A 22,534-nucleotide genomic window follows, 5' to 3' on the forward strand; every position below is an offset into this window, starting at 1 on the left:
GCACAGCATTTTTTTACATGCAAAAAAAAAAAACGTAATACATTTTAAAACACACACAATTTTAAAACACAATATATTACCCATATGGGGAAATATAAAAGATGATGTTATGCTGAGTAAATAGATACCCAACATGTTACGCTTTAAAACTGCGTACGCTCATGGAACGGCGCCAAAAAACGACAGTACCTCAAAATCTACAGTGTGCAGTACTATGAGTGAGTGGTGTCACCCCAGGACAGGAAGTGTGTTACTGGCAGGATCTCTAGGTAAAAATAGAAAAGAATAAAAAAACATCTGAAAAAAGAAAACTAATGCAGTCAGCACATTTAATGATTGGCAAGCTGCAATAGTGTATATTACATTTTCTGAAAAATTTAGAATAATCATTCAAATCATAATCAATGATAATATCTCCTAGTCTTATCATAACCACTAACACTTAATGAACCCCTGAAAACCCCAAATCTTATTATTGTCACTATAAGAGAATAAATCACACTTCCCTGTGCTGAGATTTCTCAATGCTGTGATTGGTTGTGTTGGGAACCTTTAGATTTATGACATCTGGAATATGAATCTACTGCATTATTCTGTTGGGTAAAAATCATCAGATTCATATTTCTGTGATGTCAGCAGATTTGGGCAGATTTTCTGTTATATTATTATTTCTCACGTCGCCCCTCACCCCCAGATATTGTTATAGAACCTTCTCCTACACGTAACCCGGCATGGAGGGGCTCAGTGAAGGTGGTGGTGAAGGTGTGGATGTGTCTGATCGGGTCACACAGATCATAAAAGGACAGCTGCCCGGCCTCATAATCCACATAGATCCTGACTCTGTTACTGGAGAGATTGGAAGATATTCTGATCTCTTTATTGTCATGTATTAGAGAACACTCATCGCTATACCTGTGCAAACCCCAGGACTTCTTATTATCTCCAATCAGTGACTGCCCTCCTCTCCTCTCTATACTGGGATAACACATCCCGACTCTGCAACGTTCTACCTCACTGACATCCACTTCCCAGTAATGTCGCCCCGAGGAAAATCTCTGACTGCTTAATACCTGGGACCACCTCTGAAATCTCTCCGGTGTTTCTGGACGATTCTGCTTTATATCTGACCTCGATACAGTTTTCATGTCATCTGATATCTGTAGATTATTATGAGCTGTGTTCACATCCAGTAATATGTCTGCAGCTTCCTGTATATAGAAGAATACATTTACCTCTTTTATCATATCAGATAACCCTGTGTGTAATGTGTGTGAGATTCCAGGCACATCCAGATCCCCTCCATCATGGAGGAGTCTATCATGTCTCTCTCTGTCCTCATTATCTCCCTCCTCAGTATCACACAAGTCCCCGGTGTCTGATTCCTGTAGGACAGTCAGTGGGTCAGTCATGTTACACAGCTTCTCAATGTCCTCCATCTTCCTGGACAGATCCTCCTTCTTTATTTCCAGCTGATGGATCAGATCAGACAATGAGATCCGCTCTTCCTGGCTGGAGATGTTCCTCCGGACTCTCTTCTCCAGGTCCTCCAGATGTCTCCTGAGCTCTATGAACAGGGCAGTGACTCTCTCTGATTTTTCTTGTACTTTTCTCCTGCGATCCTGCAGACTCTGGACTCTTTTCTCCGTCTCCTCTCTCTCTGTCATCAGTTTCTGCAGAACATTTCTCAGTTTCTGTTTTTTATTCTCAGAGGCCTCATCCAGAGTCTCCACCTTGTGTCCCCGGTGTTCTCCATCCAGCCTGCAGGTCACACAGATACAGGCAGAGTCCTCAGTGCAGTAATATTCAAGAAGTTTCCTATGAATGGAGCATTTTCTGTTCTCCATGGAAGTGGTGGGATCAGTTAGGACATGTTCTGGTGCCTTGCTGTGGACTCTCAGGTGATTATCACACAGAGAAGCTTCACAATGCAGACAGGATCTAACAGCAGGTACAGGAGAGTGATTGCAATAAGTACAGAAGATTCCAGTCTTCCCTTCTTCCAGCTGAGTAGATCGGAAAGTCTCCACTATGTTACGTAGTGTTATGTTCCTGTGCAGTACAGGCCGATCCCGGAACTCTTCTCTGCACTCAGGACAGGAATATCCTCCAGACCCCCCCTGTGTATCCAACACACGATCAATACAGACCCGGCAGAAGTTGTGACCACATCTCAGGTTTACAGGATCTGTATATGTGGTCAGACAGATGGAACAGTCCAGCTCCTGTCTCAGATCAGCAGACGCCATCGCTGACAGCAGAAGAGAGAAATGAAAGTAAAAAGTCTCCGACAAGGAAAATCTAAAGGGCGTCTCACATTCCTCGGCACAGGGAGGGGCTGAGCTGGTCTTGCAGCTTTTATCTTGAGGAAGTTTGTGGAGAAATAAATGTTTATATTGAAGGTATATGTCCTACATGTTGATACACATTGTACTGATTTGGAGCTTTAAATGACTTCTGCAGACGAGGCACAAAACTAAGTTATATAATGCAGTGTGATAGATATTTGCATGTTGATGCTTTTTGTGTTTAGGAGAAAATTATTTCCAACAGTAAAAGAAACCTGTCCTGAGAGATATACAAGAGCATTTTAAAAAATGTGAATATCATCAAAAAGTTCATTTATTTCAATAATTAAATAAAAAAACTCCTATATTATATAGATCCATTACACGCAGAGTTATATACAGTATCTGACAAAAGTAAGTACACCCCTCACATTGTTGTAAATCTTTTCTTCTATCTTTTCATGTGACAACACTGAAGAAATTACACTTTGCTACAATGTTGTGTAGTGAGTGTACAGCTTGTATAACGGTGTAAATTTGCTGTCCCCTCAAAATAACTCAACACACAGCCATTAATGTCTAAACTGCTGGCAACAAAAGTGAGTACACCCCTAAGTGAAAATGTCCAAATTGGGCCCAAAGTGTCAATATTTTGTGTGGCCGCCATTATTTTCCAGCACTGCCGTAACCCTCTTGGGCATGGAGGTCAACAGAGCTTCACAGGTTGTCACTGGAGTCCTCTTCCCCTCCTCCATGACGACATCACAGGGCTGGTGGATGTTAGAGACCTTGCGCTCCTCCACCTTCCCTTTGAGGAGCCCCACAGATGCTCAATAGGGTTTAGGTCTGGAGACATGCTTGGCCAGTCCATTACCTTTATGCCGCGTACACACAATCGGAAATTCCGACAAGAAAACAGTGGATTTTTTTCTGACGGAATGTTGGCTCAAACTTGTGTTGCATACACATATCGAAAATTTCAACCGTCAAGAACGCGGTGACGTACAACACGTATGACGAGCCGAGATCAATGAAGTTCAAAAGGCAGTTCGGCTCTTCTGCTTGATTCTGAGCATGTGTGTTTTTTGTGCGTTGGAATTGCATACAGACAAGTGGATTTTCCGATAGAAACTTCTTCCGTTGGAAATATAGAGAACCTGCTCTCAATCTTTTGTTGGCTGAAATTCCGACAGAAAAAGTCTGATGGAGCCTACACACGGTTGGAATTTCCGACAAAAAGCTCACATCTGACTTTTCTTGTTGGGATTTCTGATCGTGTGTACGCGGCATTACCCTCAGCTTCAGTGATCATCTTGGAGGAGTGTTTGGGGGTCGTTATCATGTTGGAATACTGCCCTGCGGCCCAGTCTGTGAAGGGAGGGGATCATTCTCTGCTTCAATATGTCACAGTACATGTCGGCATTCATGGTTCCCTCAATGATCTGTAGCTCCCCACAGGGCCGTCTTTAATATTGACTGGACCCTGGTCAAACATTTTCTTGGGCCCCGTCTTCCATGCAATTTCGCTCTCCGCATGCTTTGAGACATACAATAAATAGATTCAAAATCAGTTTACTGAATCAGATCAGGCAGTAAAACAGCTGCAAGAAGATAGTGGAGAAGCCCGGCAGAAGGACACCGGAGAAGAGGGAAGAAGGCGACGAGGAAGACCGGCCCCCCCGCTAGTAAAAGAGCTGCAAGAAGATAACGGAGATGCCCAGCAGAAGGAAGCAGGGAGAGCAGAAGAAGAGACCCCCAAAGTCGGAGGAAGACCCCCGAAGTTGGAAGAAGACCCCCGGAGGTGCCTAATAAATGACTTTTAAAACCTGTGTAGTGTGTTTTTTTTTTATTTATTTTTTCCTCCAGTTGAATGGGTAGGGGAACGATGTACCCCATACTCATTCACCTAGGGTGGGTGATCCGGGATCTGGGGGCCCCTTATTAAAGGGGGCTCTCGGATTCCGATAAGCTCCCCGCCCGCAAACCCCGACAACCAACGACCAGGGTTGTTGGGAAGAGGCCCTACCCCCCGATGCGGAGGGCATGCGGCCTGGTATGGTTCAGGAGGGGAGCGCTCGTCCCCACCCCCTTTCCTGACCAGCCTGCGTGCTTGGATAAGGGTCTGGTATGGATTCTGGGGGCCCCCACGCTGTTTTTTCAGCGTACGGGGTTCCCCTTAAAATCCATACCAGACCCAAGGGCCTGGTATGCCCTTGGAGGGGGAACTCATGCCGTTTTTTTATTTAAAATTTGGCGTGGAGATCCCCCTAAAGATTCATACAAAATGCAGCTGACACAGTGCACTGCGATTACCTGCGGTTATGTGCAGATAGCTGCGCCAGATCGCACCTGTACGCATTCAATTCTATTTTTTCTATTCGCAACAAACCGCAGGTAACGAAACCGCAGCTAAACGCAGTGTGTGAATGGTGTGCTTCTAGCTGCTGTAGAATCCGCAGCTAAAAGCACTATTCTATCCGTCCGTGTGAAAGGGGCCTTAAAGGAGTTGTAAAGGAAAACATTTTTTCACCTTAAAGTGGATGTAAACCCCCCCCAAAAAAAAAAAAATATGTCACAATGTAGAGAATAAGATTTCCTATCATCTGTGCCCAGTCTTGCCACACAGAGTTAATCCAGCGCTGAGCAATCCTCTTTTTATTGTTCAGTGAGATAAAACGGACTTTCCTATAAAAAGCAAAGTCCGTTCCGCCCCCATGCTTTGAGTGACAGGTTATTTACATATCTCGTGCACTAGCCTGCAGAACATGCACAGTTTCTGTAAACAGTGCACAATTCACATCCCCCTCCCCCTCCCCTCTCCCTTCTAGCTATCCCAGAATTTTCTCCTGTGTTTTGATTAAATGTTTCCAAAACATGAGGTGAGACAAAGTTCAATGTCATGATGAAATGCTCCAGTGACCAGCCATCAGAATATACATAGACAAGTGATTAGGGGAGATGTATGTAGTCCGAGCTTCAGTGATCTTCTTATTATTGTTATATTGCAGTGTGTGTGTGTCTGAGGTCACCTGATCACAGATGCAAAATTCCTATATTACCAGGATGTGTGTTATGTGGGGGAGGGGTGGATTTCTCACTTTTTATAATTAGAACCAATAAGGCTGAATGAACTTAGGGCTGGTTCACATGCTGTGCGACATCGCAAGTGATTCGCACCGCACTGCTGTTCAGATCACATGCGATTTCTGTGCGATGCGATTTCAGCCATACAAACTGTATGGCTGAAATCGCATCACATTCGGACCAAACACACACAGGACTCTTTTTTTGGTCCACACCAGAATCGCACGGGTGTTCACACCTATGCAATCCGATTCATGTCCAAACTGTCAGTTCGCAGTGCGATATGCGAGCTGAAATGGGGGTGTCATTACCATTGTATGACGCTCCCCAGCAGTTCGCATATGGCAGTGTGAACTGCCGTGCGAGTCGGGTGCGATGTGGGAACCCGCAGTGGATTCGCAGGGTTACCGAATCGCACCAGTGTGAACCGAGCCTTGGTGGGAGCAGTCAGGTGACATTTGTAGGCTGTATGCTTTGACGCTTGGTTCACACTGGTGCGATTCGGTAACCCTGCAAATCCACTGCGGGTTCCCACATCGCACGGCAGTTCACACTGCCATATGCGAACTGCTGGGGAGTGTCATACAATGGTAATGACACCCCCATTTCAGCTCGCATATCGCAACTGACAGTTTGGACATGAATCGGATCGCATAGGTGTGAACACCCATGCGATTCTGGTGTGGACCAAAAAAAGAGTCCTGTGTGTGTTTGGTCCGAATGTGATGCAATTTCAGCCATACAGTTTGTATGGCTGAAATCGCATCGCACAGACATCGCATGTGATCTGAACAGCAGTGCGGTGCGAATCACAGGAATGCGGAGTGTACAGTGGTGGGTAGTACCTGCAGGATGGTGTCAGGATTGTGGACAGTGTCAGATAATTTTTTTATTTTCTAATTACATTTTTTTTTTATATTCAAAAAAAAATTGTGACCAATGCATTTTTATAATTTTTATACATTTTTACAATAAAACATTTTTAATATTTTTTTTTACAATATATTTTTGTACTATTGATGGGAGGGTGGGGTTTTATTTTTTAAATATATAAGGGGTCCAGAGGTGCAGGGTGCAGTGTAATGTAAAGGGGTCCAGAGGTGCAGTGTAATGTAAAGGGGTCCAGAGATGCAAGGTGCTGTGTAATGTAAAGGGGTCCAGAGATGCAGGGTGCAGTGTAATGTAAAGGGGTCCAGAGGTGCAGGGTGCAGTGTAATGTAAAGGGGTCCAGAGATGCAGTGTAGTGTAAATGTGTCCAGAGTGCTGTGTAATGTAAAGGGGTCCAGATGTGCAGTGTAGTGTGGGCATGATACAGGAGATGGATCAGGGGCTTGCGGGCATGATACAGGAGTTGGATTAGGGACTGCGGGCATGATACAGGAGTTGGATTAGGGACTGCGGGCATGATACAGGAGTTGGATTAGGGACTGCGGGCATGATACAGGAGATGGATCAGGGACTGCGGGCATGATACAGGAGTTGGATTAGGGACTGCGGGCATGATACAGGAGTTGGATTAGGGACTGCGGGCATGATACAGGAGTTGGATCAGGGACTGCGGGCATGATACAGGAGATGGATCAGGGACTGCGGGCATGATACAGGAGATGGATCAGGGACTGCGGGCATGATACAGGAGATGGATTAAGGACTGCGGGCATGATACAGGAGATGGATCAGGGACTGCGGGCATGATACAGGAGATGGATTAGGGACTGCGGGCATGATACAGGAGTTGGATTAGGGACTGCGGGCATGATACAGGAGATGGATCAGGGACTGCGGGCATGATACAGGAGTTGGATTAGGGACTGCGGGCATGATACAGGAGTTGGATTAGGGACTGCGGGCATGATACAGGAGTTGGATCAGGGACTGCGGGCATGATACAGGAGATGGATCAGGGACTGCGGGCATGATACAGGAGATGGATCAGGGACTGCGGGCATGATACAGGAGATGGATTAAGGACTGCGGGCATGATACAGGAGTTGGATTAGGGACTGCGGGCATGATACAGGAGATGGATCAGGGACTGCGGGCATGATACAGGAGATGGATCAGGGACTGCGGGCATGATACAGGAGATGGATTAGGGACTGCGGGCATGATACAGGTACAATTTAGTTGTTCTGTGTCTCTGCCTCTCTGCCTCTCTGCCTCTCTGTCCCGACTCCCGGGAAACGTTCTGTGGCTGGCTGCCTTTCCTGCACATGGGAAAGGAGTGACACGAGCGCGCTTTGTTTCTTGCCAGAACGCGCTCTCTCACTCCTTCCACATGGACGCCAGTCTCCCCAGCGCGAGCCTCTTCCTCGCAACGCTGGCTGGCTGTGGGCGTGTAGTGGCGGGCGGAGGAGTCCGCTGACGTCACAACTCCGCCCACCGAACGCTGATCAAAGAAACGCCTGCGGATTGTCCGCGATTGAGGGGCTCCAGGCAGGTAAGGGGGGGACTTTAGGTATATAAGGGCACATGCATTCGGCATGTATTACATGACAGCATAGAAATCCGCTATGCATGCCAATTTGGTGTCAGTGGGTTTACATCCACTTTATTGCATTCTATGCATTAAGGTGAAAAAACTTCAGAGTATACTTACCTGACCCCTCCAAAAAGTCCTGCGCCGAGATCCTCTTCGTCGCTCAGCCTGGCCGCTGATTGGCTAGAGTGGATGGATTGAGAGCAGAGCAGCCATTGGCTGGCGCTGCTGTCAATCACATCCAGTGACGGGGCGCGCCGAGGGGCGGGGACGAGTGATACAGTGAGCCGCTATGGCCACTCGCTGTATCACGGGAGCGCGCCCGCACAGACTACACACAATGCAAGCTCTCTCACATGAACGTGTGTAGCTTGTGCGGGGAGGACCAGAGACAGCCGCCTAGGGACCCCAGAAGATGTGGATCGGGGACACTCTGTGCAAAACGAACTGCACAGTGGAGGTAAGTATAACATGTTTGTTATTTAGAAACAAAAATGTTTTTTCCTTTAGTGGTCCTTTAATGATTATAGTTGTAGGCAGGACTTTCAAGCTCCTTTACCTCCCCAGTGGGCAGAATTCAGCAGAAGTGATGGTAGATGTGGCCTCAGGGGGACATGATATACATATGAATGCCGCCTCTATTTACATATCAGTGCCGCAGTCCACGACTATTTACAACTTAATGCCACCGCTATTTACATATCAATGCCGCAGTCCACGACTATTTACAACTTAATGCCACCGCTATTTACATATCAATGCAGGTTATTTACATGTAAACACAGGGTCTGCAGGTGGGGTCATCTGTACATGGCAATAGGGCAGAGAACTTTCCACTGAGATATCGGGACATAGCACGGGACTAAAACTTCAAGGGATGAGGACATTTAAACTGGGATAGTTGTCTATGAGAAAAATAATGGGGCCCAGGGCAGACGCCCTTTTTGCCCTGCCTTAAAAACGGTCCTGGCTCCCCAGTGCCGACAGCACTCATGCAGCCCCAGATCATGACACTCCCACCACCATGCCTGACTGTAGGCAAGACACACTTGTCTTTGTCCTCCTCACCTGGTTGCCGCCACACACGCCTGACACCAAATACCTTTATCTTGGTCTCATCAGACCACAAGACAAGGTTCCAGTAATCCATGTCCTTATTTTACTTGTCTTCAGCAAACTGTTTTTCAGGCTTTCTTGTGCATCATCTTTAGAAGAGGCTTCCTTCTGGGATGACAGCCATGCAGACCAATTTAATGCAGTGTGCGGCATACAGTCTGACCCCCCACCCCTTCAACCTCTGCAGCAATGCTGGCAGCACTCATACGTCTATTTCCCAAAGACAACCTCTGGATATGACGCTAAGCACATGTACTCAAGGGAAAATGGCTAATTGGGCCCAATTTGGACATTTTCACTTAGGGGTGTACTCACTTTTGTTGCCAGCGGTTTAGACATTAATGGCTGTGTGTTGAGTCATTTTGAGGGGGACAGCAAATTGACACTGTTATACAAGCTGTACACTCACTACACAACATTGTAGCAAAGTGTCATTTCTTCAGTGCTGTCACATGAAAAGATAGAAGAAAATATTAACAAAAATGGGAGGGGTGCACTTACTTTTGTGAGATACTGTATTTCAAGCATTCCTTTCTTTAGCTTTTGATGATTATGGGTTACAGCTAGTGAAAACCCAAAATTCAGTATCTCGAAAAAGTAGAATATTGCATAAGACCAATAAAAAAAAAAGGATTTTTAATACAGAAATGTTGGCTTAGTGAAAAGTCTGTCCATAGTATGCACTCAATACTTGGTCGGGGCTCCTTTTGCATGAATTACGCCATCAATGCGGAGTGGAGTGGAGGCGATCAGCCTGTGGCACTGCTGAGGTGTTATGGAATCCCAGGTTGCTTTGATAGTGGCTTTAAGCTCATCTGCATGGTTGGGTCTGGTGTCTCTCATCTTCCTCTTGACAACACCCCACAGAATCTCTATGGGGTTTAAGTTGGGTCATGTGAACTCTAGATGGACTTTTTAGGCACCACACTATACACAATCTTAAAATACAATTGTTTATTGATACATAAATATAAAATCAACAAGCGCATTTTAAAATTCCTAGCAACATAAGCTAAACAACCTACCACATATAGACATCCCCACCATTACCCTTAGGCCACGCTGTAACTCGACTTAATAAGTATTATCATAGGTAGCAAAATATGGGCCTGATGTGGGTTGGTTTCAAGGGTAGAAGAGCTCAATGCTCAACGCACTACATGTTTCACGCTGACGCACTTCTTCAGGAGCTTCAGGTAGGTACTATAGACAGTAATTACATGTCCCGGGGAGTCCTTCACTGCTCAAGAAACATGGACCAAGGTGTGTGGCATCCACAGCAGTGGTCAACACCGTAATAAAGTAATATAGGATACAGTTGGTGGCAGAAATAGTGGGGGACGAAGGGAGAGAAATGTTATTGTCTGTTAGACAAAAATATATAAGTATCGTGTGGGGTCAGCAGGATCCCCAGATATTTGTAGAGTAATCTCCACCCCGGAATGTCTCACACATCCTGGGAGAGCAGATGACAGGAGCCTGCTCAATGTAGCTACTGAAAACTGGTCTTCATTAATATAATGGAGGGAACAGCAGGATTTGTGAGACATACGGGGGTGGAGATTATTCTACAAATCCTGCACCTGAATGTGACTTGGGATCAACTGTTTTCAGTCCCTGTACAGCAGGGGGAAGAAGCAACACGAGGAGCCACATTTACAGGAAACAGAGTCATTATACGAGGTGTGTCCAGAAAGTAATGAGAATTATATTTTACAAATCATTTCATTGAACATTGTCTCCTTCGAGGTTTCCACCTTGTGAGTGTACACAACGCTCCCAGGAATTCTTCCATTCTTCATATCGTCCCTGGAAGTCTTCACGTAGGATGGCGCTCAGAGCCGGCGTAGTGGCTCTTTGGACGTTATCCACACTACCAAAATGGCGTCCTTTTACGTGTTGACTTGGTATTTCCCGTTTCCTCTGCAATCATTCCGATAGTGAGCCGTCGGTCAGAAACAGAACAGAACGCGGATGCAGTGAGGTCTGTTCTCAACCGCGACCAACAGATCACTATCAGAATGATTGCAGAGGAAACGGGAATTACCAAGTCAATTGTTCATGAAATCGTGACTCAGGATTTGAACACCAGAAAGGACGCCATTTTGGTAGTGTGGATAACGCCCAAAGGACCACTACATCGGCTCTGAGCGCCATCCCACTAGAAGACTGTGTTCAGTTGTAGAAACGTTCAATAAAATAATTTTTAAAGCATCATTCTCATTATTTTCTGGACACACCTCATATGTTCCATTATTGTAATATAAACTAAGCATTATTTTATACAATGCAGTATGGACAAACCCTTCATTGTTTATCTAGTAGCAGTTAGTCACATTCAGCTGGACTTGTTCTGTAATGTTGAAGACATTTTGTAGATTCTCTAAGCCACTTCTTTAGTTTTAATGAGTGTCAGAAAGATCCCCCAACATGTACTCAGGTAACACCAACACCTCCATCCAATCACCATTAGATGTGATGAGACAGATGTTGATTATCCAGCATGGGGGGTGTGAAAGGTGTGGAACCCCCCCTGTTCTAGTTACATCATCCCATTGAGACACCAAGGATGGGACGATGTAACTAGAAGAGACGGCTCACACCATACTATAGCATTTCTATCCACACAGGTAGCATTGGCCCCTTCATCCAGTCACCATGGAATGTGAAGATGTTGATTGTCGAAGAACAGGATGGGAGATGTAAAAGTTGTTGATAGACATGTGCAATTCGTTTAGTTTCTAATTCTTTTTTTAATGAAAATTCGGAAATTCTTTAATTCTGAATTTTCGTATTAACAAATTTTTTTATTTCCGAATTTTTAATTTGGGAATTTCCAAATTTTTCCACTTCCGAATTTTCGGACTTCCGAAATTTCGAATTTCCGAATTTTTAATTTCCAAATATTCGTATTTCAGAATTTCGGAAATTCGGATTTTCGGAAGTTCGGAAATACGAAAAATGTTCTTTTTTTTAATTTTCACATTTGTTAATTAAAGAATTTCCGAATTTTCAAAAAAAAAATAATTTTCACATTTATTACTTTTAGAAATTCCGAATTTTTCTTTTTTTTAATTTTCACATTTTTTAACTTTAGAAATTCCGAATTTTCGAATTTCGAATTTTTCAATTTTCGAAATTTCGAATATTTCATTTTTTATGTTTCGAATTTTCGAATATTCAAATTTTCGAATATTCGAATTTTCAATTTTCAAATTTCAAATTTTCAAATTTTCAAATTTCATTCAATTTCGAATTTTTCAATTTCAAATTTTCGAATTTTTCAATTTCAAATTTTCGAAATTTTCAATTTCGAATTTTTCATTTCAGAATTTTCGAATTTTTCATTTTAGAATTTTCGAATTTTTCATTTTAGAATTTTCGAATTTCGATTTTTTGAAATTCCGAATTTTTTATTTTTTAATTTTCGAATTTCGATTTTTTTTTTAAAAAAAATTCGAAAAATAAAACATTTTGAAAATTTGAAAAATAAAAAAATCGGAATTTGTCGAAATTCAGAATTTTCTAAATTTTTGATTTTTTTATTTTCGAATTTTTTAAAAAAATCGTATTTCCGAATTTTTTCATTTCCGAATTTTCTGAAATTTCGGAAATTTGGATTTTGAATTTTCGAAATTCCGTATTTAGGATTTTTGAATAAAAAAATCGAAAATTCGAAAAAAAATCAAAAATAAAAAAATTTGAAAAACAAAAAATTCGAAATTTCGAAAATTGAAAAATTCGAAAATGATAAAAACCTGAATTTAAGAAATTCGAAAATTAAAAAATTCGAAATTTCGAAATTGTAACATTCAAAAAACTAAAGTTCTAAAATCTAAAATTCGAAAATGGGAAATTTCTGAATTTTTTGAATTTCCGTATTTCAGAAAATTCGTTTTTTTTTCATTTCATTCGTTTTTTTCGGAAATTTATTTTTTTCCGTTTTATGCGTTTTTTGCTTTTTCGGAAATCCAAAAATTCGGAATTCCGACATTTCGGATTTCCTGAATTTACGAATTTACGGAAAAAGCAAAAAAAAAAACGGAAAAAAAATCCAGATTTTCCCGAATTTCCGAAACAATAAAAAAAAACGAATGAAAAAAATCGAAAAAAAAATGTTTAGAATTTCCTGAATTTCCAAAAAATAATAAAAAATAATAACATAAACGAAAAAAAAACGAATTGTTTGGCAGTGCACATGTCTAGTTATTGAACCCCCTCTTCTAGATACATCATCCAAATGTTGGTGTCGGGAAGCCTGCATAGGGGTTAGTTCCTCCACCGTGTCCACCAACAACAACCTACATGTGACTCTTCTAATTAAAGCTGAACTCTTTAACATTTAAAGTATAACTAAACACTTGTCAATTTTTTATTGCAGTCTGTTCCCCCGTTAAGGGGTCTCACCTTCTCTATTGGTCCTTTTTACCATTATCATTGAAAGTGAAAGTAAAAGAAATTACCCAAAGTTTGGGTTGTCCCCAGAAAAGTAATAGAAGGGGAATCTTCCAATGGGCACGCTCGTTCTGGTGACCTATGGGGGGTCCCCAAGAAATTCCCATGATTTACAGGGATTTCCTCTCACTTCCTGTTTGGCTATGGGACAGGAAGTGAAGGGAAATCTCCACAATGGGACACAGATGGCAAAAAAAAAATCTGACGGGGGTTATAACCCTCCCTTTATCTGTCCAACATTAAAAAAAAATGCCTATAGTCCTATTTTAATGCAATTATGTATTAATTAAAAAGCTTTTTTTTCTTTCCACATAGAACTGTTGTATATATCTGAATTTGTCCTGATATCACTTCCTGTAATCACCTACACAGCAGCACGGGGGGGGGGAGGGGCAGCACTCTGAGCCAATTAGAGCTTTACAGCTTTGTACACTTCTGTCTGACAGCCAGGGGCGGACTGACAACTCATGGGGGCCCCCGGGCAATAGAAGAGTATGGGGCCCCTCTGGCTTACAGATGGCCACCACGCCAGGAGGTAGTGCAGAGGCAGGGCAGCTAAAATCTTGGGATATTCACATTAAAAGCATGTCATTTTCGGACATATCAGGGACAGATCTAAAAAAAACACAGATTTTTACATACTGTCCCTGGTTTTACTGAGCCTGGCAACCCGGATGGGGCCCCCTAGTGGCATGGGGCCCTCGGGCAGTGCCCGAGTGACTCAATGGTCAGTCCGCCCCTGCTGACAGCAACAATAATCTACAATGAAGATACCAACAAACGTCACTTATTTCCTTCATTTTGATCTGTTACATATACACATGAAAGAATATTGTTATAGTTATTCAATAAGTGTATAAATCACCTGTGAATCCTGCCAGAAATCAGTCTGATATTAACCTCTTCCCGCCCGGCCTATGGCCGATTTACGTCCGGGAAGTGGTTTTGAAATCCTGACTGGATGTTCCAGAACGTCCTGCAGGATTTCATGCCACGCGCGCCCGTGGGGGCGCGCAGGGCGGCGATCGGTGATGCGGGGTGTCAGTCTGACACCCTGCATCTCCGATCTCGATAAAGAGCCTCCGGCGGAGACTCTTTACCACGTGATCAGCCGTGTCCAATCACGGCTGCTCACGATGTAAACAGGAAGAGCCGTTGATCGGCTCTTCCTCACTCGCGTCTGACAGACGCGAGTAAAGGAGAGCCGATCGGCGGCTCTCCTGACAGGGGGGGTTCGCGCTGATTGTTTATCAGCGCAGCCCCCCTCGGATCGCCACACTGGACCACCAGGGAAGCCCACCCTGGACCACCAGGGTGGGCCAAAAAAAAAAAAAAGTCTTAAAAAAAAAAAAGCATTTAAAAAAAAAAAGATGCCAATCAGTGCCCACAAATGGGCACTGACTGGCAACATGAGAATCAGTGCTGCCCCACAGTGTCCATCAGTGCCACCCCACAGTGTCCATCAGTGCCACCCCACAGTGCCCATCCATGCCCAGTGCCCACCTATCAGTGCCCATCTGTGCCACATATAAGTATCCATCAGTGCCACCCATAAGTGCCGCCCATGAGTGCCCATCTGTGCCGCCTATGAGTGCCCAGTGCCGCCCATGAGTGCCCATCAGTGCCGCCTATGTGTGCCAATCAGTGCCACCTATGTGTGCCCATCAGTGCCACCTATGTGCCCATCAGTGCCGCCTATGTGTGCCCATCAGTGCCGCCTATGAGTGCCCATCAGTGCCGCATACCAGCGCTGCCAATCAGTGCCACCTCATCTGTGCCCATCAGTACTACCTCATTGATGTCCATCAGTGCCATCTCATCGGTGCCCATCAGTGCCGCCATATCAGTGCCCGTAATTGAAAGAGAAAACTTACTTATTTACAAAAAAATTAACAGAAAAAAATAAAAACGTAATTTTTTTTCAACATTTTCAGTCTTTTTTTAGTTGTTGCGCAAAAAAAATCGCAGAGGTGATCAAATACCACCAAAAGAAAGCTCTATTTGTGGGGAAAAAGGACGCCAATTTTGTTTGGGTACAGTGTAGCATGACCGCGCAATTGTCATTCAAAGTGCGACAGTGCTGAAATCTGAAAATTGGCTTGGGCGGGAAGGGGCGTAAGTGCCTGGTATGGAAGTGGTTAACCGCTTCCAGTCCGGGCCAATTCTGACATTCCTCTCCTATATGTAAAAATCAGCATTGCTTTGCCAGAAAACCACTTAAAAACCCCAAATATTATATATTGTTTTAAGCAGAGGCCCTAGAGAATAAAATGGTGGGTGTGGCATATTTTTATATTTGCACAGCGTTTTTTTTTAATGCAAATTAAAAACAAAAAAAAACGTAATACATTTTAAAACACACACAATTTTAAAACACAATATATTACCCATATGGTAAAATATAAAAGATGATGTTATGCTGAGTAAATAGATACCCAACATGTCACACTTTAAAACTGCGTACGCTCGTGGAACAGCAGCAAAAAACAACAGTACCTCAAAATCTACAGTGTGCAGTACTATGAGTGAGTGGTGTCACCCCAGGACAGGAAGTATGTTACTGGCAGGATCTCAAGACAAAGATAGAAAAGAATAAAAAACATCTGAAAAAATAAAACTAATGCAGTCAGCACATCTAAGTATTGGCAAGTTGCAATAGTGTATAATACATTTTCTGAAAATGTTGAATAATCATTCAAATCATAATCAATGATAATATCTCCTAGTCTTATCATAACCACTAACACTTAATGAACCCCTGAAAACCCCAAATCTTATTATTGTCACTATAAGAGAATAAATCACACTTCCCTGTGCTGAGATTTCTCAATGCTGTGATTGGTTGTGTTGGGAACCTTTAGATTTATGACATCTGGAATATGAATCTACTGCATTATTCTGTTGGTTAAAAATCATCAGATTCATATTTCTGTGATGTCAGCAGATTTGGGCAGATTTTCTGTTATATTATTATTTCTCACGTCGCCTTTCACCCCCAGATATTGTTATAGAACCATTCCATACACATAACCCGGCATGGAGGGGCTCAGTGAAGGTGGTGGTGAAGGTGTGGAGGTGTCTGATCGGGTCACACAGATCATAAAAGGACAGCTGCCCAGCCTCATAATCCACAGAGATCCTGACTCTGTTACTGGAGAGATTGGGAGATATTCTGATCTCTTTATTGTCATGTATTAGATAACACTCAACTCTATACCTGCGCAAACCCCAGGACTTCTTATTATATCCAATCCCTGACTGCCATTCTCTCCTCTCTATACTGGGATAACACATCCCGACTCTATAATTTTCTGACTCTCTGACATCCACTTCCCAGTAATGTCGCCCCGAGGAAAATCTCTGACTGCTTAATACCTGGGACCACCACTGAAATCTCTCCGGTGTTTCTGGACGATTCTGCTTTATATCTGACCAGGATACAGTTTTCATGTCATCTGATATCTGTAGATTATTATAAGCTGTGTTCACATCCAGTAATATGTCTGAAGCTTCCTGTATATTGAAGAATAAATGTACCTCTTTTATCATATCAGATAACCCTGTGTGTAATGTGTGTGAGATTCCAGACACATCCAGATCCCCTCCATCATGGAGGATTCTATCATGTCTCTCTCTGTCCTCATTATCTTCCTCCTCAGTATCACACAAGTCCCCTGTGTCTGATTCCTGTAGGACAGTCAGTGGGTCAGTCATGTTACACAGCTTCTCAATGTCCTCCATCTTCCTGGACAGATCATTCTTCTTTATTTCCAGCTGATGGATCAGATCAGACAATGAGATCCGCTCTTCCTGGCTGGAGATGTTCCTCCGGACTCTCTTCTCCAGGTCCTCCAGATGTCTCCTGAGCTCTATGAACAGGGCAGTGACTCTCTCTGATTTTTCTTGTACTTTTCTCCTGCGATCCTGCAGACTCTGGACTCTTTTCTCCGTCTCCTCTCTCTCTGTCATCAGTTTCTGCAGAACATGTCTCAGTTTCTGTTTTTTATTCTCAGAGGCCTCATCCAGAGTCTCCACCTTGTGTCCCCGATGTTCTCCATCCAGCCTGCAGGACACACAGATACAGGCAGAGTCCTCAGTGCAGTAATATTTAAGAAGTTCTCTATGGATGGAGCATTTTCTGTCCTCCATGGAAGTGGTGGGATCAGTTAGGACATGTTCTGGTGACTTGCTGTGGACTCTCAGGTGATTATCACACAGAGAAGCTTCACAATGCAGACAGGATATAACAGCAGGTACAGGAGAGTGATAGCAATAAGTACAGAAGATTCCAGTCTTCCCTTCTTCCAGCTGAGTAGATCGGAAAGTCTCCACTATGTTACGTAGTGATATGTTCCTATGCAGTACAGGCCGATCCCGGAACTCTTCTCTGCACTCAGGACAGGAATATCCTCCAGACCCCCCCTGTGTATCCAACACACGATCAATACAGACCCGGCAGAAGTTGTGACCACATCTCAGGTTTACAGGATCTGTATATGTGGTCAGACAGATGGAACAGTCCAGCTCCTGTCTCAGATCAGCAGACGCCATCGCTGACAGCAGAAGAGAGAAATGAAAGTAAAAAGTCTCCGACAAGGAAAATCTAAAGGGCGTCTCACATTCCTCGGCACAGGGAGGGGCTGAGCTGGTCTTGCAGCTTTTATCTTGAGGAAGTTTGTGGAGAAATAAATGTTTATATTGAAGGTATATGTCCTACATGTTGATACACATTGTACTGATTTGGAGCTTTAAATGACTTCTGCAGACGAGGCACAAAACTAAGTTATATAATGCAGTGTGATAGATATTTGCATGTTGAGGCTTTTTGTGTTTAGGAGAAAATTATTTCCAACGGTAAAAGAAACCTGTCCTGAGAGATATACAAGAGCGTCTCAAAAAATGTGATATCATCAAAAAGTTTATTTATTTCAATAATTCAATTAAAAAAATTAAACTCCTATATTATATAGATCCATTACACACAGAGTTACAGCATCTGACAAAAGTAAGTACACCCCTCACATTTGTGTAAATATTTTCTTCTATCTTTTCATGTGACAACACTGAAGAAATGACACTTTGCTACAATGTTGTGTAGTGAGTGTACAGCTTGTATAACAGTGTAAATTTGCTGTCCCCTCAAAATAACTCAACACACAGCCATTAACCACTTAAGGACCCCTTCACGCCGATATGCGTCGGCAGAATGGCACGGCTGGGCACATCAACTTATAGGTACGTTGTCCTTTAAGCCCAGCCGTGGGGTCGCGGGCGCGCGCTCCCGCGACCCGGTCCGAAGCTCCATGACCGTGGGACTCGCGGACCCGATCGCCGCTGGAGTCCCGCGATCGCTCCCCGGAGCTGAAGAACGGGGAGAGCCGCGTGTAAACACGGCTTCCCCGTTCTTCACTGTGGCAGCTGCATCGATCGTGTGATCCCTTTTATAGGGGGACGCAATCGATGACGTCACACCTACAGCCACACCCCCCTACAGTTGTAAACACACTTCAGGTCACACATAACCCCATCAGCGCCCCCTAGTGGTTAACTCCCAAACTGCAATTGTAATTTTCACAATAAACAATGCATTTTAAATGAATCTTTTGCTGTGAAAATGACAATGGTCCCAAAAATGTGTCAAAATTGTCCGAAGTGTCCGCCATAATGTCGCAGTCACGAAAAAAATCGCTGATCGTCGCCATTAGTAGTAAAAAAAAATATATCAATAAAAATGCAATAAAACTATCCCCTATTTTGTAAATGTTATACATTTTGCGCAAACCAACCGATAAACGCTTATTGGTAGAAGAATACGTATCAGCCAAAACTGAGGAATTTTTTTTTATATATATATATATATTTTGGGGGGATATTTATTATAGCAAAAAGTAAAAAATATTGATTTTTTTTCAAAATTGTCGCTCTATTTTTGTTTATAGCGCAAAAAATAAAAACCGCAGAGGTGATCAAATACCACCAAAAGAAAGCTCTATTTGTGGGGAAAAAAGTACGCCAATTTTGTTTGGGAGCCACGTCGTACGACCGCGCAATTGTCAGTTAAAGCGACGCAGTGCCGAATCGCAAAAAGGGGCCTGGTCCTTTACCTGCATATTGGTCCGGGTCTTAAGTGGTTAATGTCTAAACCGCTGGCAACAAAAGTGAGTACACCCCTAAGTGAAAATGCCTAAATTGGGCCCAAAGTGTCAATGTTTTGTGTGGCCACCATTATTTTCCAGCACTGCCTTAACCCTCTTGGGCATGGAGGTCACCAGAGCTTCACAGGTTGTCACTGGAGTCCTCTTCCCCTCCTCCATGACGACATCACAGAGCTGGTGGATGTTAGAGACCTTGCGCTCCTCCACCTTCCCTTTGAGGAGCCCCACAGATGATCAATAGGGTTTAGGTCTGGAGACATGCTTGGCCAGTCCATTACCTTTATGCCGCGTACACACGATCGGGAATTCCGACAAGAAAACCGTGGATTTTTTTCTGACGGAATGTTGGCTCAAACTTGTGTCTCAAATCTTGACGGAAATTCCAACCGCCAAGAAACGCGGTGACGTACAACACGTACGACGAGCCGAGATCAATGAGGTTCAATATGCAGTTCGGCTCTTCTGCTTGATTCTGAGCATGTGTGTTTTTTGCGCATCGGAATTGCATACAGACGAGCGGATTTTCCGATAGAAACTTCTTCCATTGGAAAAATAGAGAACCTGCTCTCAGTCTTTTGTTGGCAGAAATTCCGACGGGAAAAGTCAGATGGAGCCTACACACGGTCAGAATTTCCGACAAAAAGCTCACATCTGACTTTTCTTGTCGGGATTTCCTATCGTGTGTACGCGGCATTACCCTCAGCTTCAGTGACCATCTTGGAGGAGTGTTTGGGGTCGTTATCATGTTGGAATACTGCCCTGCGGCCCAGACTCCGGAGGGAGGGGATCATTCTCTGCTTCAATATGTCACAGTACATGTCGGCATTCATGGTTCCCTCAATGATCTGTAGCTCCCCACAGGGCCGTCTTTAATATTGACTGGACCCTGGTCAAACATTTTCTTGGGCCCCGTCTTCCATGCAATTTCGCTCTCCGCATGCTTTGAGACATACAATAAATAGATTCAAAATCAGTTTACTGAATCAGATCAGGCAGTGATTGCGATTGGTTGCCAGAGGTTACAGTGTATCATCATTACCACTCACTGACTGGCTGCTAGAGGTTACAGCACACATTATGTCTCACTGTTTATTTTTTAGAGGTTCCAGCACAGGACTTCTGCTTGTTGATTGGTTGCTAGAGATTACTGTACATTATTACTGCTCACTGACTGACTGCTAGAGGTTACTGCACATCCTTACCACTGACTGATTGGTTGCTAGAGGTTACTGGACTTCCTTACCACTGACTAATTGGTTGTTAGAGGTTACTGCACATTATTACTGCTCACTGATTGGTTCCTAGAGGTTACTGCATATCCTTACTGCTCAATGATTGGTTGCAAGAGGTTAGTGCACAGCATTACTGCTCACTGATTGGTTGCTAAAGGTTACAGCACATCATCTCATCACTTTAAATGGGTCTTGCCAGACTTGCATATAATCACAGGGCGACTAATCGCTGTGAATGCACTAATTTTAATGTACCAATGTCCCGGAAAAGTGACAATGGAAATGAATGGACTAATGATTTGGACTTTTGGCGGTACAGGTAGTTAATCTATAAATATTTATTTTGTAAAAAATGCATAAATAGAAACTTGTATACATAATCTGATGAAACAGTATCAGCATATGATATCAGTGCATCTAACACAAAGTAAGAGATACATTTATACTTATACAGATACATTCATGGCATAAAAGCACATAGGGGCAGATCCACAAGGAAGTTACGCTGGCGTTTCTATTGATACGCCGCGTAACTTCTAGTTTGCTCCGGCGTATCTTTGTTTCGTATCCACAAAACAAGATACGCCTGAAGCTGGGCTAGATCCGACTGGCGTACGTCTTAGTACGCCGTCGGATCTAAGGTGCATATTTACGCTGGCCGCTAGGTGGCGCTTCCGTCGATTTCCGCGTCGAGTATGCAAATTACTTGGATACGGCGATCCACGAACGTACGTCCGGCCGGCGCATTTTTTTACGTCGTTTCCGTAAGACTTTTTTCGGCGTATAGTTACCCCTGCTATATATGGCGTATCCTATGTTAAGTATGGCCGTCGTTCCCGCGTCGAATTTGGAACATTTTACGTTGTTTGCGTAAGTCATTCGCGAATAGGGCTCTGCGTAGAATGACGTTCACGTCGTAAGCATTGGCTTGTTGCGGGTTAATTTCGAGCATGCGCACTGGGATACCCCCACGGACGGCGCATGCGCCGTTAAAAAAAACTAAATTTACGTCGGGTCAAGACGTATTAACATAAAACACGCCCCCATCACATACATTTGAATTGCGCGCCCTTACGCCGGGAGATTTACGCTACGCCGCCATAACTTTAGAGGCAAGTGCTTTGTGAATACAGCACTTGCCTCTCAAAGTTGCGGCGGCATAGCGTTAATACGATACGCTACGCCGGAATAAAAATACGATCCGCTACGTGGATCTGCCCCATAGTGTCAAAAAGGTATAGAACTCTTAAGCCCTGTACACACGATTGGTCCATCCGATGATGAGAACGGTCTGATGGACCGTTTTCATCGGTTAACCGATGAAGCTGACTGATGGTCCGTCGGTTAAAAAAACGATCGTGTCAGAACGCGGTGACGTAAAACACAACGACGTTCTTAAAAAAACGAAGTTCAATGCTTCCAAGCATGCGTCGACTTGATTCTGAGCATGCGTGGATTTCTAACCGATGGACGTGCCTACTAACGATCGTTTTTTTTCTATCGGTTAGGAATCCATCGGTTAAATTCAAAACAAGTTGGCTTTTTTTAACGGATGGATAAATAAGCGATGGCGCCCACACACGATCGGTTTGGACCGATGAAAGCGGTTCATCAGACCATTCTCATCGGTTTAACCGATCGTGTGTACGCGGCATGAGGCTTGAGACACCCCCTGCATCCTCCACCCTCCATCCATCCTCCATCCTCCATTCATCCTCCCTCCATTTA

At 43.7% G+C, this 22,534-nt stretch overlaps 2 protein-coding genes across 2 annotated transcripts; both read right to left on the reverse strand.

Moving 5' to 3' along the window:
• Positions 1–335: 335 nt before the first annotated feature.
• On the reverse strand, positions 336–2,504 carry LOC120941617 (E3 ubiquitin/ISG15 ligase TRIM25-like). Its single transcript, XM_040355148.1, has one exon. The coding sequence runs from the start codon at positions 2,244–2,246 to the stop codon at positions 666–668; it is 1,581 nt and encodes a 526-aa protein (XP_040211082.1). The 5' UTR covers positions 2,247–2,504; the 3' UTR covers positions 336–665.
• A 13,463-nt stretch (positions 2,505–15,967) lies between these two features.
• Positions 15,968–18,285, reverse strand: LOC120941618 (E3 ubiquitin/ISG15 ligase TRIM25-like). Its single transcript, XM_040355149.1, has one exon. It carries the CDS (start codon positions 17,968–17,970, stop codon positions 16,390–16,392), a length of 1,581 nt encoding a protein of 526 aa, XP_040211083.1. The 5' UTR covers positions 17,971–18,285; the 3' UTR covers positions 15,968–16,389.
• Between the last annotated feature and the right edge of the window lie 4,249 nt (positions 18,286–22,534).

Source organism: Rana temporaria, chromosome 5 (assembly GCF_905171775.1).
Source record: "Rana temporaria chromosome 5, aRanTem1.1, whole genome shotgun sequence".
Lineage (NCBI taxonomy): Eukaryota > Metazoa > Chordata > Amphibia > Anura > Ranidae > Rana > Rana temporaria.

Coding starts and splice junctions, on each gene's coding strand:
- LOC120941617 (XM_040355148.1), bottom strand. CDS start 2,246: ATGGCGTCTGCTGATCTGAGACAGGAGCTGGACTGTTCCATCTGTCTG.
- LOC120941618 (XM_040355149.1), bottom strand. CDS start 17,970: ATGGCGTCTGCTGATCTGAGACAGGAGCTGGACTGTTCCATCTGTCTG.